The 26327-nt window shown below is 40.6% G+C and overlaps 3 protein-coding genes across 5 annotated transcripts in view; all 3 read left to right on the forward strand.

The window, feature by feature from the left end:
* Positions 1 to 10754, forward strand: part of LOC113168664 — a 33050-nt gene extending 22296 nt beyond the window's left edge. Inside the window, 5 exon segments of the mRNA XM_026369703.2 lie at positions 2837 to 3922; positions 6255 to 6321; positions 6378 to 6877; positions 8700 to 9819; positions 9822 to 10754. Of these exon segments, the coding sequence (XP_026225488.2) occupies positions 2837 to 3922; positions 6255 to 6321; positions 6378 to 6877; positions 8700 to 9819; positions 9822 to 9955 (2907 nt within the window). The 3' untranslated portion in view covers positions 9956 to 10754.
* A 1314-nt stretch (positions 10755 to 12068) lies between these two features.
* On the forward strand, positions 12069 to 14850 carry ift46 (intraflagellar transport 46 homolog (Chlamydomonas)). Its single transcript, XM_026369454.1, has 5 exons — positions 12069 to 12723; positions 12913 to 13205; positions 13502 to 13595; positions 13765 to 13896; positions 14138 to 14850. The coding sequence occupies exons 1-5, from the start codon at positions 12595 to 12597 to the stop codon at positions 14495 to 14497; spliced, it is 1008 nt and encodes a 335-aa protein (XP_026225239.1). The 5' UTR covers positions 12069 to 12594; the 3' UTR covers positions 14498 to 14850.
* A 764-nt stretch (positions 14851 to 15614) lies between these two features.
* On the forward strand, positions 15615 to 25980 carry si:ch73-71d17.2 (RPA-related protein RADX). 3 transcript variants are annotated; one of them, XM_026369438.1, is made up of 19 exons: positions 15615 to 15697; positions 16498 to 16609; positions 16705 to 16894; positions 16967 to 17073; positions 20479 to 20613; positions 20774 to 20940; positions 21214 to 21370; positions 21512 to 21620; positions 21785 to 21876; positions 22008 to 22133; positions 22255 to 22359; positions 22503 to 22676; positions 23016 to 23140; positions 23791 to 24011; positions 24089 to 24142; positions 24501 to 24544; positions 24644 to 24907; positions 24980 to 25117; positions 25197 to 25980. In XM_026369438.1, the coding sequence occupies exons 1-19, from the start codon at positions 15635 to 15637 to the stop codon at positions 25319 to 25321; spliced, it is 2508 nt and encodes an 835-aa protein (XP_026225223.1). In that variant the 5' UTR covers positions 15615 to 15634; the 3' UTR covers positions 25322 to 25980. The 3 variants fall into 3 exon arrangements, with proteins under 3 accessions (XP_026225223.1, XP_026225225.1, XP_026225226.1); XM_026369440.1 differs by having other exon boundaries at positions 24092 to 24142; XM_026369441.1 differs by lacking the exon at positions 25197 to 25980 and having other exon boundaries at positions 24644 to 25072.
* Positions 25981 to 26327: the final 347 nt, after the last annotated feature.

Genomic DNA, 26327 nt, shown 5'->3' on the forward strand with positions numbered 1-26327 from the left:
GGGACCGCTTTGAGGCCATTTTGTGGTCACTTCATCTAAGCAACCCAAAAGAAGATGAAGAAAAAGAACTCAGCAGAGCCCCTGTACACGGAGATGGTGAAGGCCTGCAAAGCTCATTTCCAGCCATATCCGAATCTGTTCATTGGTGAGCGCATGGTCATCACTAGAGGCAGCGTAAGTACGAAGCAGTACATCAAGGACAAGCCCACAAAGTGGGGATACAAACTTTTTGTGCTGGCTGATTCATCATCAGGCTATACGTGGAATTTTTTTGTGTACTCAGGTCAAAGCAGGTCTCCCACAGGCAACAGTCTGAGTTACTCTGCCGCGATGGACCTTCTGCCTTTTCCTCTTCTTGGTAGCGGCTACAGGTTATTCACTGACAGCTTTTACACAAGCCCCACACTCTTCACTGATTTGTCTGAAAAGACCATTGGCTGTTGTGGGATCATCAGGAGAAATCGTACTGGCTTTCCACAGACTAAGACCAACGTCCTGCCCCAAAAGGCTGAGAAGGGGGACATTCGTTGGATCAGGACTGGCAAACTCCTCTTTGTTAACTGGATGGACACAAGACAGGTTACAATGTGGTCCACAGTGCATCAGACCTACAGTGGACAAACAGTCAGAAGAAAAGTGAGGGAGGCCGGTGTTTGGAAAAATAAGTTGATACCTGTTCCTGACTGCATCGTGGACTACAATAAGAACATGGGTGATGTGGATTTGTCCCATGCGCTTTGTGGATCTTACAGCATCCGCCATAAGACGACCAAGTGGTACAAGACTCTTTTTTATCACTTTGTGGACATTGCTGTCACCAACAGCTACTTTTTACACAAGGAGCTGTTCAAGTTTAACCAGGGCCCCACCCAGAAAAAGCCCCTCACGCACAAGACCTTCAGGGAGCAGTTGGTAAAGGAGTTGCTAGAGTTTGCTGAAGGCTCAGCAGCCACCCCCCCTCCACCACCACCACCACCTAACACCACTTGCATGCCCGCTACCTTTGACAGTGAGGAAGGGAGGGCCAGGAAGCACTGCAAGAGGTGTCACGATGCTGGAGCACCCAGGGTCAAGACTGCAGTGTACTGCAGGGAGTGTAGGGTTCCTCTCTGCCTCTCCTCAAAAAAGAACTGTTTCCAGCTGTGGCACGATGGAAAGTAACTTCCTGATGGTAAATGAATGGATTAGAGTGGAAACTACTATTAAGACTTTAAATTAACTATTAATTTAGCATTTTTACAACTCATATTTTATATAAATACTTGGTTTACAGAAATATTTTCACTGGTTTGTTGCATCAGTGTTTACAGTGTGATGAGTAAATGGATTCAACATGCAGCTGCTTTGTGTGGTCATTGTTGGAATTCACATAGACTTTGTGGCTGCTAAATTATTGTTATTTGATTATGAGTAGGTAATTTTCAGAAAAGGGCAATGAAAATGAGGTAATTTAAAGTCATGGTGTCTCTTTATCATCAGTGTTGCCAGCTGACACTTTTCCTCTTTTCATTGTGCATTAAATTAACATTAATTCAGTTTTTAGGGACGTAGAACTGCTTCAGAAAAGACTAATTGGTTGTGACGTGACATAAATTAGGGAAAACAAGTTTGTGACCGTCAATAGGAAAAATGCATCACACAGCGTGGTTTTACTGCTACACATCATCATGTTGATGTGAAGCTGGATCTGTGGTAGGAACAGTGTGAGAAGCTGCTGCTGACGTGACTCAGTCTTACAGATGTCCCACTTCCACATCTAACACTAGAAAGATTATCTATTTGTCTAAAATGAGCTCCGTACAGAACTGTGCTGTTTTTCCCATCTCCTCACCAGAGATACTGGGTGGGTATTTTACAGAAAGTACAATGTATATATTCTGTACAGAGAAATACAGTTTAAAAGTAATAAGTCCAGATGTTGTTTACTGTAAAGAGTGGAGACACTAATGCTCTGGTAGATATTTAACATGTGATACAGAATAAGAAACCTCATACGCTGCACAGAAATATGTGTTTTCTGTGGCTTCTCACTGGTTTCTGTTGTGTGGAACCACTTCACTGTGTGCAGCTTCTCAACCAAACCAGCTCGTTGAATTAGCAGCGAACTGCGTTGATAAGAGAGACCACTCTGATTGACTGAAGAGGTCTGAAGGTCTCCACTGAGAGAGGAAACAGTAGATAAATTACTATTACTATTAGATTGATTTTAAAATGTAGTTTAATTCAATTATTTTGACTCTCCTTCATGTTGTTGCTCTGTAACGCTTGAATGGGTGCTATGATCCAGTCTACAGCCGCACACAGGCTGCTGAAGGAAAATAAGGCCCCTAAATGTGTTGTTATCAGCCAAGTATTAGATATTTTTAGGATGTTCATACTACAGAAGCGGTCGTCTTGATGGTCGTGGATTCCTGTGGACTGAAAGAGTCACACTCTAGTCCTGTTGTCTCCACTGACATATTCCTGGGATTTGATTTTATCTCTTTTTGAGCTACTTAACTCTCTCGTACTCCCTCATACAGGTCTACAGCAGTGATGGGTAGATGATGCCTCATGGAGTGTTGGCTACCTTTATTCTAACTCTAAGAAAAAGTTAAGGACTGAGCTCTTTCACAACTTTCCATACACATTAAAAAAGCTTTTCTATGCTTAATAAGAGATGTATTTATAAAGCACAAAGCCTGCTGGTCCTTTCAAGTCCAGTTTCACACTATGTTTACTTTTTTAAACCTACCATAAAATCTAATACACTTTTATCTAAAGCGACTTACAATCTTACCACTAGCCTACCCAGTCGCATACGTAATTGTCTGTTGTTCTGTGTTTTTCTCTTTAGAAACTGAGCGGAAGGAAGAGACCCAAACGTCACCAGTGTCACCAATGCGACAAAGCCTTCAGAACACCGTCTGAGCTAAGTAATCACCAGAGAGTTCACACGGGAGAGAAACCGTACAGCTGTGATCAATGTGCCAAAACATTTACTCACAGAAGTACCCTCGAAACCCATCAGCGAATTCATTCAGGGGCAAGGCCGTATGTCTGCAACCAGTGTGAGAAAGCTTTCACCACATTACACAATCTAAAAACCCACCAACGATTTCATATCGGGGCCAGGCCGTACAGCTGCGATCAGTGTGAGAAAGCTTTTGTTACATCAGGTGAGCTAAATGTTCACCGTCGTGTTCACACTGGAGAGAAACCGTACCGCTGTGAGCAGTGTGGAAAAGCTTTCTCCCAATACAGTCACTTAAACAGGCACCAGTTTATTCACACAGGAGAGAAACCGTACTCATGTGATCAGTGTGGAAAATGTTTTTCTACACAGGCTGATTTAAAAACGCACCAGCAGGTTCACACTGGGGAGAAACCTTTCTGGTGTGATCAGTGTGGAAAAACTTTCTCTCGACACAGCTCCCTGAAAACACACCGGCACATTCACACTGGGGAGAAACCTTACAGGTGTGAGCTGTGTGGAAAAACCTTCTCTGTACCCAGTCATTTAAAAGTTCACCAGCGTGTTCACACTGGAGAAAAACCCTACAAGTGTGAACGGTGTGGAAAAACGTTCTCGCTACACATACATCTGAAAGAACACGAGCGTATTCACACTGGAGAAAGACCTTACCCATGTGACCAGTGTGGGAAAACCTTCTCTCGAAGCAGTCGGCTTAAAGAACATCAGCGCACTCACTCTGGAGAGAAACCTTACCCATGTGACGAGTGTGGGAAAACCTTCTCTCGACACAGTCATCTGAAAGAGCATCATCGTGTTCACTCTGTAGAAAAGCCTTACTGACGTGATCAGTGTGGAAAAACATTCACTCAACTCAGCAAACTGGAAGAACACCAGACTGTTCACATGGGAGAAATCCATAATGATGTGACGTCAACAGCTGATCAACGTGTTCAAACTGAAGACAAAGTTTAGAAACAGTGAACATGTGAGAGCTCTGAACAGGACGCGGCCAACTCGTTCAAAGACAACATATTTCAAACATTTAAAGGTGCTGAGATTTATAGTAAACCACAATAATAAAATTAGCATTAGCATTAGCCTCCTTGTAGATGGTAAATTAACAATATCGTGACGTTTTAAACCTATAGTTAAGTTTACTTATAAAACATGGACACATGATGATTCAACTAACTTTAATAAACATTTATTTATACTGTAAATATATTTATAGTTAGCATAAAATACATAATAAAATATAAAGGGAGACTGCAACTAACATTTCTCTTGGTTTGTGTATTTTTACTGTATAATTAAATATAATTGTTGTAACTTGCGGTATTAAGTGTTAACTTTCATTATGATACATGAAAAGATTTCATAACTACATATATTTTATTATTATAGCCTTTTGTTTTCGTTGCACTATCCTGACACGAGTTTGTTGATAATCTTGTTTCAACATATTCAGTACTTCAGTGTCCAGAACTGTTTGACAAATAAAACAAGCAACTCACAGTCTAGAAATGTTAAAGTAGCCTCTTTCTGCTTAATGTCTTGTTTATTTTTTATTCTGGGGTTCCACTGATACAAGATTATGATTTTCATCTTAAACACTGTGAATACTTATAATGCTTCGTTATGTAACAGCCCCTCTTGTCCTAAATCTAAAAAGACTCTTTTGAACTCTTCCCCCATCACACTCTAGTTGGCCAGCTTGTGGAAGTCTTCCTGTGGGCTGACGTAAGCCCAAAACAGTCAGTGCATCAGACTGTTATGATTAAAGAATTAGACTTATTTAGACGTCTAGAGGGAACTTTGTGTTGTCTTCAGTTTCAATTGGATTTGGTTTTAAAATGAGCAACACCCCTAAAATTCCAGAGTGGTTAACGCTTAGTAAACATGCTGAGAAGGACCACAGCTTTGACATATATCTCTGGCAGTGAGCTAACGCTAATACCAGTGAAACCGCAGCTGGTTAGTGTAGTGGTAACATCACAGCCTCCCATGTGGGAGACTGGGGTTCAATCCCTCTGCTTAATGTAAATGTAAAATTTAAAAAAATGTGAAACAGCTAGCAGTAGTGTTAACGTTGATTAAATATAGTTGTACATTTAGGAAAAAACTCTTGAGCTCTAAGTAGAGTTACTAGACGGAAACCTGGGCATTTCACTACCAGTCTGCGTGCAAGTTCACGAAAAGCATAATATGACCCTTTAAAATGATGTGTTGGCACAATAATTTGAATAATTCCATTAATAACATGACTACTACTACATCTTGTTTATACATGTTTGAAAATGCAGTTGTTATCAGTAATTGTTATTTCTGGCTTCTGTCTAATGTGGTGAAATTAGTTGTATAAATGTCTTCATGTTTTATTTTTGAAGCCCATAACATATTCTACATTATAATACATACAGGAGCTTTAAATTAGTCTGTAAAAATTAAGAAGTCTGCTTCCTCTTCTCCTCTTACACAAGTATTGTGATTATAAACATTTCAACTAGCTCAGCATTTATCAAGATGAATTACTTTTTAGATATTTAGTTTATAATATCTAATTTTGGTCCTGTAAACCAGATGTGTCAAGATTTAATTTGGCTGCTTGAGTTATTTTATAAAGTTTAATTTCTGAATCATCCTGTGTATGACTCCTGGAATCTCACCAATTAAGAAACGTATTATGTTTTTCTTGAACCATAGTCTGGATTGTCTGAAACCCTCAATCTGTTGTAGTGCAACATGTTCTGATTTCAGTCTTAAATTCATCACTTATTGATTGAAGTGTTGAAATAAAATACAAGTACCTCAAAATTGTATATTAGCAGACATATAGTACAGTATGTGTGTGTTATACAGTTATACATGAAATTATATTAAAAGGTGTTTGTTTACTGAGAGATGAATTATTGTTTTATATTGAATTGCACAATTTGCAATTATAACAGTCACAAAAATATTAATGGAGCTGTATGTGATGATCCTGGTGGACTGGTCTCAAAATACCTCAGCTGATTTATTAATTACACCTCAGCCTGTAAAACTGTGTACAGCCTTCCTCAGTAGTTCTGTGAACAAGGTTATTAAAATACTAATTACGTAGGGGGCTTAATGTTAAATACTATTAGTATGAGTGTCACAGTGAAACTATGACAATCTGCATTTTCAATATACTCTACGTGTCTTTTATTAAAAATAAATTTCTGACATTTATAACAAACTAAACATCTGGAAAATCAGCTGCAGATTCAGTGAGTTATAAATCTTGGATAAACTGTCTCCACTCACATCCATGCAGTGGGAAGCGCGTCCTCCCCGTTCCAACATGGCGGCCGAAGACGCACGTCACCGATTTACAGGAGCGGGTCTGACGTCAGCTACGTCAGATTCCACGTTACCGCGAGATTTTGACGCGGGCGAGAAGATGAAGACGACATCTTGGACAGAACATCAACAGAGTGGTTGGATCAGAACCGGAACCAGGACGACATGAAGGAGGAGAACCAGGACCCGGGGTCCGCTCACAGAAACCACTTCAAGACGGAGATGAAAGAGGAGAGCCGAGAGCAGGATTTCACCGACCGAGACCACTACAGGACCGAAATAAAAGAGGAGAACCACGATCCGGATTACACCGACCAGGACCACTACAGCACCGTAATAAAAGAGGAGAACCACGATCCGGATTACACCGACCAGGATTACTACAAGGTAGAAATAAAAGAGGAGAACCAAGACCAGGATTTCAGCGACCAGGATCACGACGAGAGCGAAATAAAGGAGGAGAACAAAGGCCCAGAGCTCACAGACCAATGTAAGACCCACATAACGGAGGAGAACCAGGATCCGGCTTCCGTCGACCAGGACCACTCGTACAACAGACCACAGAATAATGTCGGTGTGTCCTGGTTTCTTCTTGAAGTGAGTAAAATAAAATAAAAATGAGATTTAATAATATTCAACATTATAATATTCTGGGATGTTTCCCTGAGATTTACTCTTCAAGTAGAGTTTAGATAAAAATCATCTCTTATTAAAAATACTTGAGTCTAGTGAGAGTGTACTGAACTGATATTTAAAAGATTGTTTCATTCTAGTAAACTAATGAAAGTTGCTGTTGTTGGTGTTTATTCACTGCACATTTGAAGTGTTTTCTTAACTTCACAAACTTTAGTAGGATACTGTACACAGTTTTCTAAATGAGGAAAACACAGCCTGGAGTAAGGGTGGGTACTGAAACCTGTTATTAGAAGTGTCACAAAATGATGCAGTAACACATTTATGTTCCATGTTGTGCAAAACAAGTGATTTCCTGTAGAGCTCACAACAAAAGGCTGCAGACAGCTGAATGAGGGAGAGATTATTACAGAGAGATGCTTTCAAATCAAAGTCCAACTGAAAATAAAACGAACAAAAACTGACCTATAGAATTCTCTTATAATTTGTTTTATTCAGGCTGCTGCTGTGTGTCACTCGGCAGCCATACAAATACAACTGAACCGCAGCACAAACTGTCCAAAAAAATAAAAAATAAAACATAATCCACAGCGGTAAGGAACTAATTCAGATTTCCGTTAGACACCGTTTCATTTTTTAGTTAGGCTCAGATTGATTGATTGATTAGATCTAGCTATCAATCATTCAGTGCACCTTGAGTATGTAAAACCTTTTATAAAATTCCCCTTTTTTCTGGAACTAGGATTTCAGAACACACATGAGCACCTACTTTGAAAGACAGAGGCAGAAACACATACACTGCTCTGGAATGACTTAGATTCAAAGAAATGCAGAGATGCAAGAGCTTTGGCATGGCAGATATGCACGTCTTCTTCTTGTGACAGCTTGTAGCTCCCCCAACAGCTCTAAAATGCAATTCTGTTGTTTCTTTCTTCTCTCATTCATTCCAAATATTTTAATAATACTTCTTCTTCTCTTTCAGCTTTTTCCCATCAGGGGTCGCCTTGTCATCCTTTTCCACCTAACTCTATCTAAACATTTTAATAATACAATAATACATAATACACATAATTCTCCACATATTCTTGATTTCCTTTGTTTATGTTGGCAGCCAGTAGATATTTGTCCCCATTCAGACATAAGTTTTGTTGATTTTGAGAAACTTGAAAGAAAGAAGTGATGTGGTGACTCTGTTCCTCCTTACCAAATAAAAAACAGTTTTGTTAACAGTTACAAATTTATTTATAGCACTTTTAAAAACAACTGGTGTTGACAACGTTCATTTACATATGAAACACAAAAAAATTAAACTACAGTAATAATCACATCTCCTTTATATTTTATATTCCAGTAAATGATTGCAGTTTGAAGAACTCTGACACACACATTTACACTATCTTCTGTGCAGAATTCTGCACCACAGAACCCAGCTCTGACTGAACCAGCAGCAGATTATTAATGACAAAATGCACTGCAGTTGAATAAGTAAGCAGATTTAGATTAGTTGTTAGCTAATTCAGGTTCTATAAAGTGTGCCTAAATCTGTCCCTGATATCAGTCCTCAGGTTTGACTCACAACATTTGCAATTCTAAGTTTGTGATCGTGGGTTAGAAGTTTAGATTAATTAGCCAAAACAATAATATTTTTTATTATAAATCTACAACACATTACAATAGGCCTACATGTGTTACACCCTAAAGATATGCTAATGTGATTTGTGGTTTTGGATAGTTTGTCTGCCCAGCATCTTTGTAACTCATGGCATGTCTGTTTTTTGATATATAGAAACCGAGAGGACAAAGGGGACGCCAACGTCGCCACTGTCAGCACTGTTACAAGGTCTTCACAACGGTGACAAATTTAGAGATTCATGAGCGAGTTCACACAGGAGAGAAACCATACACCTGTGATCAATGTGAGAAAGCTTTCCCATCTCCTTGTCAACTAAAATGCCACATTCGTGTCCACACAGGAGAAAAACCCTACAGCTGTGACCAGTGTGGCAGAGCTTTTTCTGCTCTATATACACTAAAAAGACACAAGTTCACTCACACTGGAGAGAAGCCCTACAGATGTAGTCAATGTGGCAAAGCTTTTACAGCGTCAGGTTCACTGAAAACCCACCAACGTATTCACACTGGGGAGAAACCGTACATCTGTGACCAGTGTGGGGAAGCTTTTCCGGCACTACGTTCTCTAAAGAAACACAAACTGGATCATACTGGAGAGAAACCATACAGCTGTGGCCAGTGTGGAAAAACATTCACATATGCAAAGTCGCTAAAAGTCCACAAACGTGCTCACACTGGAGAGAAACCATACAGCTGTGGTCAGTGTGGAAAAACATTCACTCACGCAAAGTCGCTAAAAGTCCACAAACATACTCACACTGGAGAGAAACCATACTGCTGTGACCTGTGTGGGAAAGCTTTTCCTGCGCTTCTTTCACTAAGAAACCATGAATTAATTCACACTGGAGAGAAACCATATGGCTGTAGTCAATGTGGGAAACTGTTCAGTCATGCAAGTTCACTGGTCACCCACACTCGCAGTCATACTGGAGAGAAACTACACAGCTGTGAGCTATGTGGGAAATCATTTACTCATATAAGTTCATTAAAAATCCACAACCGCACACACACTGGAGAGAAACCATACACCTGTGACCAGTGTGGGAAAGCGTTCTCTGTGCTACGTTCACTAAAAATCCACGAATTGATCCACACTGGAGAAAAACCCTACAGCTGTGAGCTATGTGGGAAAGCGTTCACTCATATAAGTTCACTTAAAATCCACAACCGCACACACACTGGAGAGAAACCATACACCTGTGACCAGTGTGGGAAAGCTTTCCCTGCACTCCAGTCCTTAAAAGTCCACAAAGTGAGTCACAACAGAGAGAAACTCTCTGTGGGAAAACTTTCAACACCTCAGGTCAGCTAAAAAACCATCAACATGTTCACACTGGAGAAAAGATATTCTGGCGGGACCATGATCTGAAGACTTATGTCAAGGACTCACATAAAAATACATTGCTATAATAATATTAGATAAAACAGATTTGCTAGTTGTTCTCTGAGATGTAACGTATCCATGCACTCAAACAGACTGTTTTATTAGGATCTGTAAGCTGGTTTTATATTCAGTCTTGTCTTTTAGTTTAACCACGGTGAACACATTAACACAAATTTTTCTTTAATAGTGAAAATTATTTCTGAAACAAATCTTAGTGCTTATGCAAGGCAATAAATGTTATTAGATGAGTTGTGAAATATTGGAACTGAAGTGAGCTCTAACTGAGTATGCCACATGAATGAAAGAAAAATTATTTCATCTGTTAAATATAATTTGAGACAATCATCTGTTACAGAGTTTAATTTTCATTTAGCAGTTGTTTTGTTATTATGAACTTAAAATTGCTGATGTTATTTGTTTTAGTGTAAGTCTGACATTTGCCTCTTTATTGTTTGACATTTATCGCATATGATCTTGTCACAAACTCTGTTTTTACCATATCAGATGTGAAGATGCTTGAATGTTTTTATACATATTCAACATACATCTGTTTTCAGCTGTTGGACCAGCAAACAGTCGCATGTCAACCTGGGCCGTTAAACACTATTATTTTTTAATAACATAATAAGTTCTGAAGTTTAGCTTATTGTTATTCTTTTGTGTGCATTATTAGCCAAATACAGGAGTTCCCCTTCTGTTGGTTCCTTCTATTCTATCTGTTTGAAGAAAATTTAGAAAACATAAAAAGGTTCTGATTTAATAGTTCCACAATAATGTAAATGTAAAGTTACTTATTTATCATTTGATTAAAAATTATATCAACTATTTAATTCAGTTTTATTTATATAGCACCACATCACAACAACATTCTCAAGGCACTTTACAGTGTTTAAGGTTTAAGACCTTACAAAATATAAATATACACAGAATTATGTAGAAACCCAGCAATCCCACTGAGCAGCACCAGGAGACAGTGGAGAGGAAAAACTGCCTTTAGAGGAAGAAACCTCCAGCAGAACCAGACTTAGGGCCATCTGCCTCGACTGGCTGGGGTGAGTATAAAGAGGAGAGAGAAAAGAAAAGCAGGCAACAAGACAACAAAACAACAATAAGCAGGAAAAACAGTGGTCGGGTTGGCAGGACCAGTAACTGAACTCTGGAAAATACAGCTCCAGGCCGAATAAACCTGCAGGAAAGTACAGAGGGGAGAAAGTACAACCAGGAGAGCTCGTTAGTGACCTTTACCAGTGCTGTTTCTGTACTATGATGTACTCTAAATCCTGACTGGAAATCTTCATACAAGTTATTACTGCGCAGGTGGTCGTACAATTGCTTAGAAACTATCTTTTCAAGAATTTTAGAGATAACGTGCAGACACTGTCTTTCCAGGCAAGATTAGTCTAAATTAGTTGAACACCACCTCCTTTACAATCCTGACAATCCTAGACTTAGTATAATGTTTAAAAAAATGTAAACATTATGTATTTTTAATCATTTTTATGATAAATCTAGTCTGTTCCCTCTTTTTACAAAAATATTTGAAAAAAAGTTTGAATTAGTTTCTATCACAAGGCTTCATCAATTCAAGACCTTCAATTGAAACAGTGACAGGTACAATATGACATCTACTGCAGTGTTTCCAAAGAAAATATCAAGATGTAGATTAATAAAGTACAAATATAATAATACTCACAATAAAATACTGAGATTTCTGTCTTGGTATTATTCCATCACAGTCTGATTACATGGTTACAATTCAATGAAAGACGTGCTTGACATGATCATGTTTTTAGGTCTTCTTCAGTATTGATTTAATTCAGAGACAGCTGTAAACGTATCTGTTAATGTAATTTGTAAAAAAAAGAAAAAAGGAACAAATATAAAGTTAAAACCGGAAGTCCCACAGCGTTGAAGATATTAAACTTTACTTTGTTTGTCTGTTTCGTATTATAGTTTAGATCTGTTCTGAACAGGTTAAGACTTTATAGTTTTAATGTTAGAGTTATATTTATTGTAAAGTCAAAGGACAAAAACATTTTAAATAAATAACAAAAAACCTTAGTGTTGATTGTTGAGCGTCGTCCGTCAAACTAAACTACACTACCCATAGTGCACTGCATGGTCTGTTGCCAGGTTACCGTACATCCCACACTCAGGCAGTTAGCTAACTTAGCCTCGCTCGCTGCGCTAACGCTATTTGTACTCACTAACATGTTTAAACAGAACTTGGATCATCGTTAACTTTACATTTTAAACGGGGACTGCGTCTTGTACGATTCTCTGACTTTAGCCAAAGTCTGTTTGCCTTTAGCAGCGGTTTAAACTCTTCCGTGGGTCGGTTTGTCGTTATCAGTTTGTTGCTAGGTGGCTAATGTTAGCACAACAATAGGGTTTGTCTCTGGGCCTAAAGTGACGCGTTGACAAACAGTTAAATGCATTAAGAAGTCCGATATAAATTACTAATAAATAGTAAATTATTAAATCGGACGTTGGTTTTATCGGGTTAACAAACAGTTAAATGCATTAAGAAGTCCGATATAAATTACTAATAAATAGTAAATTATTAAATCGGACGTTGGTTTTATCGGGTTAACAAACAGCTGAATCGGTGCTAAAGTAACGCTAACGTCAGATTGATGTGGTTCAGCCGTCCTGTCGGTGTCCAATGGAGCGGACTGACCGGGGGAAGGACACCAGCCTGCTGAAGAACCAGCCGTACGACGAGAGCCTGGAGGTGGTCGACTCAGAGGAGGTAGCGAGCGTCTACAGCCCGACTCCGAGCGGCCAGCGTCAGGTGAGATCCTCCGGTCAGCCCGCCTGGCTCATGGCTCTGAGTCCTCCTAACTCCTCTACACAGGCCGAGCTGAGGGTTTTATCTCACAAAGAATATATTTATGGACAATATTTAATATGATCTCTTCGGCCTCCTCTTGTATTTATTAGGAGTGGTTGAACCTTTGAACACTGATTCTTCTCCCTTCAGTCAGAGTCCAGGAGGAGGGTTCGTGGCCTGATGTCAGCCAACAGCAGCAGTGATGAGTTCGATGAGGACCACAAGCCTCAGAGAGCCAAAGAGCCACTGATCAGACAGCCCGGGGTGAGTCCGGACAACGAGGATGAAGAGGATGATGATGATGATGACGACGACTCTGATGAGGAGGAGACAGACGATGATGATGAGCCAGGACTGCCTCCAGAGGGGGCCTACGACCCCGCAGACTACGCCAACCTGCCCGTCAGCACCGAGATCAAGGAGCTGTTTCAGTACATCACACGGTGAGGAGGTTCACATCAGACATTTTACCCTGGAGCCGGTGATGGAAAGTGTGCTTCATACACGTCAGGGCTGCGGTTTCATTATGTTTATTGTCCATGAATGATTTAAAAAGTTAAATGTTGATGACAGTAGTTTCTGATTCCAGTTCCCCAAATGTAATGATTGGCTTCTTTTCAGTGCAATCTGACTCTTCCTGACTCGTTTACAGTTCCTCTCTCCTGCTCATCAAGTATAAAACTATCTATAATACAGTTTACAGGGTAAATGACAAGTGATCGCTCTGTTGTCTGCTCAGTTACACTCCTCAGACCATAGAACTGGACCACAGCCTGAAGCCATTCATCCCAGACTTCATCCCAGCTGTGGGAGACATCGACGCCTTCCTCAAGGTACAAACACACTCTCAGTACTACACAAACAGGAGGGCTAAAGTGGTAAACAGTATTATTCAGGCTCCTGTTATATTTTTATTGGAACTGTTCAAGTGTAATGAAACTGGCATTGGTGCTGGAAATGGCCTTTTACCTCTCATCCCTGAGTTTACTGTGTGGCGTTCAGGTACCGAGGGCAGACGGTATTGCAGACGGTCTTGGTCTGCTGGTTCTGGACGAGCCCAGTGTGAAACAGTCCGACCCCACGGTGATGTCGCTGTGGCTGTCTGAGGAGACCAAACAACACGGAGCCACCGAGGTGCGTAAACCAAATGATTAGTCCTGTAGGGCTGTAGACTGTAGAAAGACCAAACAAAAAAATACTTCCAGATACTTACAATACAGATATAGAGAAGCACATGGTAGAGGTAGAAATGAAGATATATCTGATAAATCAGAAGAAACTTGATCATTTATAAATAATATTGTTAAAATAAAACCACCCTGAAACCTAACATCTAATGTTAATTAACCTGTTTTTCATTGTCTCTTTCATACAGTTGAAGAAGGTGACGAGCGTTGCCAGTCCTCAGTCCAACCCTCGGGTTGTGGACAGCTGGGTGGAAAGTATCAGCGCTCTGCACCGCTCCAAACCTCCGGCCAGCGTTCACTACGCCCGTCCAATGCCCGACATCGACAGCCTGATGCAGGAGTGGCCGGCGGAGCTGGAGGAGCTGCTGGGCCGCCTGGAGCTGCCCCCCGCCCGTCTTCAGTGCGGCCTGACAGAGTACGCCGACATCATCTGCAGCCTGCTGGACATCCCCGTCTACAGCAGCAGGATCCAGTCTCTGCACCTGCTGTTTAGCCTCTACCTGGAGTTCAGAGACTCGCAGCACTTCACACGCAGAGCTCACACCTGACAACACGGGGGAGGAACCGTGTGCTGGTGTCTCTGAGCTCTTTAAAGCAGCACAGATAAAAGCTGTCTTTAACTTCAGACCCTTTTATTGGTACCAAGCAGAGAACTCTTCTTTACTGTAAAGGAGTGATCAGACTGTTAAATACGTAGTTTGGTCAAATAGTTCCTGATTTAAACCCTTATTTCTTTAGTTTCAGACTGTGTTTGATGTACCGGTAGTTAATGTTCTCACACAGCAACTTGTATTTAGAGAACTTTAGTTAATTAATTAGTTAATTTGAACAATTGCAAAGCATCAAAAACATTCCTCTGTAATTTACTATGATACAGTGAAATAAAGAAACTCCAGCTCTGTGTCATCTGGATACTTTTAGTAGTAGTTTCACCAAAACTGTAGTTATATCCTCCACGAGCCGCAGTGATGGAAAATGATGGGAATCAAGGTGTGTTTGAAGTCTGAAGTGTAGGAATTACCAACACTTTATACAGAAGTATTTGGATAATTGGCTGCTCAGCTGTTCACTGTTCTCACCAGGTGTTTCTTTCATAATTAGTTCATTTATAACACAGACACATTCTGGACCTTGTGTCCTGATCCTAGTACACAGCAGCAGGACAGATGGTGTCTGTGTGATCAATGCGTTTTAATCGTATCCTGACAAAAATCAATACCACTGATTGATGGGACATGTCTGCTTTAAGATGAACTTAATAAAGAATTCATTCAGATCTATGGTGAGTAGAAGTACTGTAGTAGTACTGAGTCAAACAGACGCTATTATAGTTTCAAAATCTTTAAAAGTAAAAGTCCTGCTTAAGTACACTGCACTTAAAGTGTCAAAGTAGTGAAGCACTAGTTATTTTATTTCTCTTTGGTCATTTGGTTTGTTAACCTAATGGTCACAGGATAAGAAATGATCATGTTTATATCAATGTGAATTAAATAGTAATTAATAACTGTTCTCAACACTTTAGTACAGTGTTGTTACTTAACTTAAGTTGTTTTCACGCACTGTGACAGGTTTTACTTTAAAGAAATAAAGATTTATTAAATTCATTCTTTAAAACACACACACACTCTTCTGCCTCTGTTTCCCACAATGCACCGCACTGTTATTGTTTGTGCTGCCTGTCCAACATGGCTGCTCCTGGCTGTGTCTTCCACAGAACCCTGGTCCGCTCCAGACCCGGTCCAAACAAGGTCAAATTATAACCCTGCTTTTCCTCAGTTATTGTTAATCAGTCGTTGTTGTCTCTGGCGGATGTTTCTACATTTACAGTTCACGTCCGTATTCCCGCTAACAGTCTGAGAGAGGTTAAAACGACCACCAGACTCCGTTCATATTTCTGTCGGTTTAACGATTATTAGCGTAGTGCTAATGTACACATGTACAAATGTTCAGCTTGCATTTAAACGGTCATTTAAACAATTTAAATCACATTTGACACAACTTAAAATCTCTATTTATGTCAAAGTGTACCTGTGAAATGCTATTTTAAAATTCAACATAATCTAAGTAAAACAACACTGTTATATGAATCATTATGAAACAGCCACAGCAGTGAATTAGAGAACTGCCGAACTTACTGTAAAATCTCAGTGATTTATCAAACTGTGAGTCCATGTGTGAACTGGGATCCTGGGACTAACACAGCTCGAAGAATCTGTGAAATGGGACATTTAGTGTAGACCAACGATCCCACAAGTGAATTATAGTAATACCGAAATTATCTCAAGACCATAACAAAGTAAAGTGTTAATCAAGTTTGGTACAGATATGTTAAATAGTAGGTGCTGAGTACGACCTTCTTAAATTATACGATGTTTGAATTAGGTTTGGCGCCGAGCACAGAGCGCGACTCTCCAGTTCAACTGTTTATAGACAGATCATCATCAGTCACAATAGAAAGTTATGCTTTTTAAATCTAAGCTCCTCTTTGTGCTGACGTGTTGAACCTTTAGATTCATCTTGTCTTGTTGTCCTTGTCTTTGTCCTGCAGGTGTCCTCGTCCTCTCCTGCTGTCTGCAGGGAGAACCTGGACGTGTTGGACCTGCAGCGTTACACCAGAGACCAGGGGTCGTCTGTCTACTTCCATCAGGTGGTCCTCAGCGGTAAGACCCCGCAGGAGAGTCTGCCTTTGTTTGCCTGTAATGAATTTCACTGGTCTTACTGGTTTTGATGGGGTTTACTGGTTTGTGGTCTCCAGGTGACGACTTGTATGACGTCACACTGACTGATGGGGACTGCAGGCTCCAGGTGACTCTGGATCCTAGTTTGAACCGGCTGGTGGAGCGGAACGTGCTGCAGTCCGGGTCGACGTTATGCAATGCTATCTTCTCCCCAACCATGTCCACTCAGCTCCCATCATGCCCTGGGGCCCACGGAGAGGGCGACAGGTGAGTAAGCACAGGTGAGTCCAGGTGCCGTAGTGATGTCATCAGTCTGGTTTAACATCTGTGCTCCTGCAGCTACAGACTGGTGAGTGTGGAGGTTGCTGGAGGTGAAACTGACGGAGTGAGGAGGGCCGATGTGGACTGGGCCTCATTGCCCTGGTTTGGATCCTCAGGACCTGCAGGTACAGTGAGCACCTTTCTACATTCTGAACTAAACTACTAAAGTACTTTATTAAAATAAAAGTATGAACACCACACAGTGAGCACCTTTCTACATTCTGAACTAAACTACTAAAGTACTTTATTAAATTCAAAGTATGAACACCACACAGTGAGCACCTTTCTACATTCTGAACTAAACTACTAAAGTACTTTATTAAAATAAAAGTATGAACACCACACAGTGAGCACCTTTCTACATTCTGAACTAAACTACTAAAGTACTTTATTAAGTTCAAAGTATGAACACCACACAGTGAGCACCTTTCTACATTCTGAACTAAACTACTAAAGTACTTTATTAAATTAAAAGTATGAACACCACACAGTGAGCACCTTTCTACATTCTGAACTAAACTACTAAAGTACTTTATTAAATTCAAAGTATGAACACCACACAGTGAGCACCTTTCTACATTCTGAACTAAACTACTAAAGTACTTTATTAAAATAAAAGTATGAACACCACACAGTGAGCCCCTTTCTACATTCTGAACTAAACTACTAAAGTACTTTATTAAATTCAAAGTATGAACACCACACAGTGAGCCCCTTTCTACATTCTGAACTAAACTACTAAAGTACTTTATTAAGTTCAAAGTATGAACACCACACAGTGAGCACCTTTCTACATTCTGAACTAAACTACTAAAGTACTTTATTAAATTCAAAGTATGAACACCACACAGTGAGCACCTTTCTACATTCTGAACTAAACTACTAAAGTACTTTATTAAAATAAAAGTATGAACACCACACAGTGAGCACCTTTCTACATTCTGAACTAAACTACTAAAGTACTTTATTAAATTCAAAGTATGAACACCACACAGTGAGCACCTTTCTACATTCTGAACTAAACTACTAAAGTACTTTATTAAAATAAAAGTATGAACACCACACAGTGAGCACCTTTCTACATTCTGAACTAAACTACTAAAGTACTTTATTAAGTTCAAAGTATGAACACCACACAGTGAGCACCTTTCTACATTCTGAACTAAACTACTAAAGTACTTTATTAAATTAAAAGTATGAACACCACACAGTGAGCACCTTTCTACATTCTGAACTAAACTACTAAAGTACTTTATTAAATTCAAAGTATGAACACCACACAGTGAGCACCTTTCTACATTCTGAACTAAACTACTAAAGTACTTTATTAAAATAAAAGTATGAACACCACACAGTGAGCCCCTTTCTACATTCTGAACTAAACTACTAAAGTACTTTATTAAATTCAAAGTATGAACACCACACAGTGAGCCCCTTTCTACATTCTGAACTAAACTACTAAAGTACTTTATTAAGTTCAAAGTATGAACACCACACAGTGAGCACCTTTCTACATTCTGAACTAAACTACTAAAGTACTTTATTAAATTCAAAGTATGAACACCACACAGTGAGCACCTTTCTACATTCTGAACTAAACTACTAAAGTACTTTATTAAAATAAAAGTATGAACACCACACAGTGAGCACCTTTCTACATTCTGAACTAAACTACTAAAGTACTTTATTAAAATAAAAGTATGAACACCACACAGTGAGCACCTTTCTACATTCTGAACTAAACTACTAAAGTACCTTATTAAAATAAAAGTATGAACACCACACAGTGAGCACCTTTCTACATTCTGAACTAAACTACTAAAGTACTTTATTAAATTCAAAGTATGAACACCACACAGTGAGCACCTTTCTACATTCTGAACTAAACTACTAAAGTACTTTATTAAATTCAAAGTATGAACACCACACAGTGAGCACCTTTCTACATTCTGAACTAAACTACTAAAGTACTTTATTAAAATAAAAGTATGAACACCACACAGTGAGCACCTTTCTACATTCTGAACTAAACTACTAAAGTACTTTATTAAAATAAAAGTATAAACACCACACAGTGAGCACCTTTCTACATTCTGAACTAAACTACTAAAGTACTTTATTAAATTCAAAGTATGAACACCACACAGTGAGCACCTTTCTACATTCTGAACTAAACTACTAAAGTACTTTATTAAAATAAAAGTATAAACACCACACAGTGAGCACCTTTCTACATTCTGAACTAAACTACTAAAGTACTTTATTAAATTCAAAGTATGAACACCACACAATGAGCACCTTTCTACATTCTGAACTAAACTACTAAAGTACTTTATTAAAATAAAAGTATGAACACCACACAGTGAGCACCTTTCTACATTCTGAACTAAACTACTAAAGTACTTTATTAAATTCAAAGTATGAACACCACACAGTGAGCACCTTTCTACATTCTGAACTAAACTACTAAAGTACTTTATTAAAATAAAAGTATGAACACCACACAGTGAGCACCTTTCTACATTCTGAACTAAACTACTAAAGTACTTTATTAAATTAAAAGTATGAACACCACACAGTGAGCACCTTTCTACATTCTGAACTAAACTACTAAAGTACTTTATTAAATTCAAAGTATGAACACCACACAGTGAGCACCTTTCTACATTCTGAACTAAACTACTAAAGTACTTTATTAAAATAAAAGTATGAACACCACACAGTGAGCCCCTTTCTACATTCTGAACTAAACTACTAAAGTACTTTATTAAATTCAAAGTATGAACACCACACAGTGAGCACCTTTCTACATTCTGAACTAAACTACTAAAGTACTTTATTAAAATAAAAGTATGAACACCACACAGTGAGCACCTTTCTACATTCTGAACTAAACTACTAAAGTACTTTATTAAAATAACAGTATGAACACCACACAGTGAGCACCTTTCTACATTCTGAACTAAACTACTAAAGTACTTTATTAAATTCAAAGTATGAACACCACACAGTGAGCACCTTTCTACATTCTGAACTAAACTACTAAAGTACTTTATTAAATTAAAAGTATGAACACCACACAGTGAGCACCTTTCTACATTCTGAACTAAACTACTAAAGTACTTTATTAAATTCAAAGTATGAACACCACACAGTGAGCACCTTTCTACATTCTGAACTAAACTACTAAAGTACTTTATTAAAATAAAAGTATGAACACCACACAGTGAGCACCTTTCTACATTCTGAACTAAACTACTAAAGTACTTTATTAAAATAAAAGTATGAACACCACACAGTGAGCACCTTTCTACATTCTGATCTAAACTACTAAAGTACTTTATTAAAATAAAAGTATGAACACCACACAGTGAGCACCTTTCTACATTCTGAACTAAACTACTAAAGTACTTTATTAAATTCAAAGTATAAACACCACACAGTGAGCACTCTTTCTTTTTAGCATCATGTCAAGAAATCCAACGCTCCTGTAACGGTTCACTTGGGTCTGATCTAAACCAAACCCACAGGTCCTCTGCTTCCTCTGCGAGCCAACAGGAGCGTGTTCCTCCCTCTGTGGAACAACGTGGACTACAGCGGGGACATGTGGAGGGAAACCCCACCCACTGAAGACGATGATGAAGAAGAAGAAGAGGAGGAGGAAGGTGGAGATTCAGATCATATAAACTATTTCTCACTGTTTTACAACACTTTAATAACCAAAAGCACAAATACGCTGAACATATAACAAATAGTTTTAGAAACAAGGATGGCCTACACGCCGTCCTGTCCCTGAACACCTCACGTGTGTGTGTGTGTTGATAGGGCGACGTCCTGCGGTGATGGTGTCTGAACTGCGTGACTCCTACATGTCTGGTCGTCGGGGAATTGCCAGGGGTGTAATCCAGCATCAGCTGATTGTACGCATCATCAATAAGTCACACCTGATGTATTATGGGAGAATGGACAAGAACTGCGAGTGTCCTTATAAGGTTAGTAAACACGTGTTCATTTCTTCAACAAAAACTTTTTTCATGATAGAAGTGAAACCAAACAAACTATATGTGGGGTCAGTATTGTCTATTGTTCACAGTAGTTTCCTACCATTCCTTTACATCTCCCAACCCGTCTATGGTGTAAGAAACATTTTCTTTTAATAAAATTTCACATTGTAAGATGTGTGAACAGAAGGGGACCTAAAACTGCTCCCTGTGGAATCCCAAACTCTATGGAGGTCCCCTCTTTGTGCTTATTTTTCTATCCAGGCGGTTTTGGAGGTGTGTGACCGGACAGGAAGAGTGTGTGTGGTGTTCTGGAACAGCGTGTGTGTCGACTGGTATCGCTGTCTGAAGCCCGGTGATATCATCAGTCTGAGACGCTATCGAGTCAAACAGCATTACCAGGCTGAGCTGGACGATATAGGTACAGAATACACCAGAGTAACCTGAGGTTAATGTAACTGGGTAGTTACGTTGGACTGGACAATTCTGGCTTCGCAGTTGTACTTTCTTCTGATGTTTTATGACGACAGACTCGTTACTATAATTCTGTTGTTCTGTCCAGAAATCAGTGTGAACAGCAGAAATCCTGCTGCACAGATATCTATCCTCCCCGAATCCTCTGTTTCACCTGAATACCTTCCACCTGCACCTAACTACAGCTTCTACAACAGGTACACGCATGCCTTTTTATAACTGTGAGGTCTCTAGTCTCTGACTGGCCATACCCACACATAACCTGAGCAAAAGTCCAACGTGATCCGTACTAGACTTTGGAAGTACCAGGAACAGGCCGACACAGATACCAGCAAAACACTCACTTCTCCCTCTTCTTCAGTAAGGAGCTCCTCGACCGTCCTCACAGCTCAGTATGTGACGTTATTGGCCTGCTCGTCTACTCAGGACGACCAGAGCGAATCAGGAGCAGGGGTGAGGTTTGCTGCAGTCATGGGCGTGATACAGTCTACTAATCAGTTATTTAACTCCTAATTCTATCAGCTGATGATACAAATCATCAGTTTTACACAAAGACATGAGTCGCCGTGTGTTTTCATTGACAGATGGTCGCGGGTCGGAGCTTTTGGAGTATCGCTGGTTGCAGTTGGAGGACGGGACCAGCGATCAGCCCATTATGGTGAAGCTGTTCTCAACATCTCAGCCTGAAACCCACTGCAAGCTTCACCCATGTAAGACACACTTGTACACATCAAGAAACAGATTTCCATCTTATTGCCTCTTTGTGTGTTGTACTGTGAGTATTTACATTAGACAGCAGTGAAGAGTAACCCCCCCTCTGTCTGTGTCCAGTGTCTGTGATCGTTTGTACCAGACTGACATTGATCAAAGCTACAGATCAGACTAATGTCTGCTTCTACCTGACCAACACGACCTACACACAGGTGTACTGCACAGGTAACACACTGCACAGTGTAGAGCTGGATTTGGTTTGACTGGCTTTGACTCCACCTGGTGGGTGAAGGTGAACATACAATAACATCACATCAGGTTATCTTTTGTCTTTTGTCTGAGTGTCTGTTCTCTGTCCTCGCTGTCAGGACTCGGCCACCACTCAGTGATGAGTTACAGAAAGCTCCGGCCCGTGCGACAGTTCCTCCAGTGGCTCAAAAGCCAAGATGATGGACAGGTGCTAAGCAGGGCTCTGATTGGAGGACTCTTCATCTACCCGCCTCCGCCTGTTTCCTTGGAAACATACATGAAAGACAGGAGAGGTCAGTAGTCCATCATCATTTAGGTAGTCTACTCATGTTTATCAGAAGGCCTGTGATGGCTGATGTCAGTGATTAATTAATAAATCAATTGAAATTTATATTTTAATCATTAAAACAGAACAAATCATTTGCTCAGCTCTGGTGCACAGGTACGTATGAAACACAATACAACCCTATGTTTCATATATGTATATTTAGTAAATTAAGGAGGACCTAAGACTGATCCTTGTGGACACTAAATTTTATTAAGTTTGTCTTCCTCACTTCCTGTCTTCAAACCGCTCTGGGACAGAAAACCTGGGTAGAAACATGCAAACTGTTTCCTTGTCTTCCTTCCAGGTGAGCCGGGTTTCCTGCAAGGGGTGGAGCTTCAGAGGGAGTTGGAAAGACTCTGTTACAGAGAGAGACGCACCTTCTGTGTCCAGGCAACGGTTACCATGGTGACGTACAGCCGCAAAGGAGAGGTGACAGCAGAACAAACACAAAGACACTGTGACGGAAGAAAAATGTTTTATGTTGTTTTTGGCTCTAAATAAGAAAAAGTTTCAGTTTGAGCCACAACAGCACTCTCCTGTCCTCTCTGTCCTCTCCGTCCTCTCCGTCCTCTCCGTCCTCTCTGTTCTCTCCGTCCTCTCTGTTCTCTCTGTCCTCTCCGTCCTCTCCGTTCTCTCTGTTCTCTCCGTTCTCTCCGTCCTCTCTGTTCTCTCTGTCCTCTCCGTTCTCTCTGTCCTCTCCGTCCTCTCCGTTCTCTCTGTCCTCTCCGTCCTCTCCGTTCTCTCTGTCCTCTCTGTTCTCTCCGTCCTCTCTGTCCTCTCCGTCCTCTCCGTTCTCTCTGTCCTCTCCGTCCTCTCCGTTCTCTCTGTCCTCTCCGTTCTCTCCGTCCTCTCTGTTCTCTCTGTCCTCTCCGTCCTCTCCGTTCTCTCCGTCCTCTCCGTTCTCTCTGTTCTCTCCGTCCTCTCCGTTCTCTCTGTCCTCTCTGTTCTCTCTGTCCTCTCCGTCCTCTCTGTCCTCCCCGTTCTCTCTGTCCTCTCTCTCTCCTCTCTGTTCTCTCTGTTCTCTCTGTCCTCTCTGTCCTCTCTGGCCTCTCTGTCCTCTCCGTCCTCTCCGTCCTCAGGAGGATCACTGTTTGTTCTGGACCGACCGAGCTTCATCTCTGCCCCCGTCATCCTCCTCCTCCCCTCACCCATCTCCCAACCGCTCCTTCTCCACACCCTCCTCTCTCACCTCCACCCCCCGATCCTTCAGACCTCCTCTCTCCTCCTCTTCGTCTTCTTTGTCCCCGACCTCCCCGTCGTCAGCGGTGAGCCAGCTGACTCCTCTGCACCGTGGACCACGGTGAGACACTAAAAAACCCGGTTTATAGTGAGTTTACTCTGTGCAGTGATCTGGATTCACAGTGTGTCGTATGTCAGCAGGACACCATGTAAGAGGAAGCAGCTGCTGCAGGATCAAACCCCAAAGAAGAGGTAGGTCACATGTTGAATGAAAGAAGTGGAGATAAAAAAGGGCTGTGTCCCAGTCAGAACTCAGACCTGAACCCAACAGAGATACTGTAGAATGAAATGAAGAGAGTCTTCAAGTCCTGAGAACGTGTCTGAGCTCAATCAATTCTGTCCTTCTGGACCTTGTGCCTTTGTGTTCAACCAGTTAGTAAAACACTGTTTCACTTACTTTTTCCACCATCGTTCTGTATTTTTAAAGACAGGAAAGCTCAGATCACATTTTATGACCAGTTTAAGCAGAGAACTCGTGTCTCAGACATGTGCACGCTGCTGTTTTTACTGCTACTAGTAATTAAAAACTAACCAGCTGTTCTCTGTTCAGACATCCGAGCGTCACACGACAACCAGAGCAGAACAACAAGACCGGTGAGAGTCTGTGAGGAGGCGACAACGTCTCTAATTCATTAGAATAATTAATAATCATCACGTTCAATTCGAATAAAGAGTCCCGTCTCGTCTCCGCAGTGATTCTGTTTGAAGCCTCCAGGGAGTTTCTAGAAAACACAAATGGTGAAGACGACAGCGATGATGACGATGACGATGACGCCTCGTCCTTCGTCACCGCCCCTCTCCTCCCTGCTTTTCCGCCCATCGCCATGGAAACACTGCCGATGCTTTACGACCACACCTGCAGGGAGGAGCAGGCGGTTGCCGTGGCGATGGGAGGTGGTGCGACACCGGAGAGGTGTGACTTGGCCGTGGAGGACTACTACACACTGAGGCTCAGAGGTAAACCTGGATTTACTCACTGACCACAGTTCAGACACGAACACGTCTCATCAACTCTCCGTTTCCCTTCAGCTCTGTCGGACGGCGTCCTGGTCGACGCCGTCTTCCTCCCCCACGCCTCCTCCTCCCCCCTCCTCCCTCACTCCAACACCTGGACCTCCATCTTATCACACGGGGCCTTCTCCTCACACGCACCTCCACCCTCGCCAGGTGAGCACACACACAAAAATAACGAGTGACGACACTGATGATGATGACGATGATGATGATGAAGGTCTCTCTCTCTCAGCTGACCTCATCGCCATGGCAGCCCAGCTGACCAACCAGAGGCTGGTGTGTGTCCTGGAGGCCTGTCACCTGGGCGGAGCCAGAACCGAACTCGTCCTGAGCCGAGCGTTTCGTCTGGCGGACTGACGTTCACACACTTGTCTTTCTACAGTCGTGAGGACACAGACTGACGTCTCCTCACTAGTTGGACCTGTATTGGTGAGACGCACCACTCTGATTGGCTGATCAGCTTATTGAATCACTGCACGGGTAGAGGAGGAGGACGTTAATTAACATAAACCTGATTCTAACCTGGACCAGGTGAGACCAGGTGAGACCAGGTGAGACCAGGTGTTGATCCTTCAACAGCATTTTAGTTTGAAAATGTTATTTATCACTTCCTGTTTTCAAAGGATTTTGTACTCTGTAGTATTTATATTTGTTATTTAAATCACATGGTGATGCACTTTACTACATTTTGATTTGGGGAGTTGTGGTTTTTTAACATTTCACCACTGATTAGTTTCATTCACAGCTGTTTGTCGGGTTTAAATACATCAGATATTTTGCACATTGCAGTATTTTCTATTATAAGATCACTGTTCAGTGGATATATTAGTACATATGTAGAACTGTATGTACTTCGAATACATCACATCTCTGTTCTTGTTGTTGTTTGAGGGTCCAGACGTTTTCTGGAGAAACGATCGAGCTGTTTTATTTGTGTTTTCTTGAGGTTTTATTTCAGTTTTTTTGACGTTTTCTTGATGTTTTTTTTATGTTTTCTTGACGTTTTCTTGACGTTTTCTTGACGTTTTCTTGACGTTTTCTTGATGTTTTCTTGACGTTTTATTGATGTTTTTTTTATGTTTTCTTGACGTTTTCTTGACGTTTTCTTGACGTTTTATTGACGTTTTATTGATATTTTATTGACGTTTTATTGACGTTTTATTGACGTTTTATTGACGTTTTATTGATGTTTTCTTGACGTTTTATTGATGTTTTTTTTATGTTTTCTTGACGTTTTCTTGACGTTTTCTTGACGTTTTATTGACGTTTTATTGATATTTTATTGACGTTTTATTGACGTTTTATTGACGTTTTCTTGACGTTTTATTTATGTTTTCTTGACGTTTTCTTGACGTTTTCTTGA

The sequence above is a fragment of the Anabas testudineus genome, chromosome 18 (assembly GCF_900324465.2).
Source record: "Anabas testudineus chromosome 18, fAnaTes1.2, whole genome shotgun sequence".
Taxonomy (NCBI): domain Eukaryota; kingdom Metazoa; phylum Chordata; class Actinopteri; order Anabantiformes; family Anabantidae; genus Anabas; species Anabas testudineus.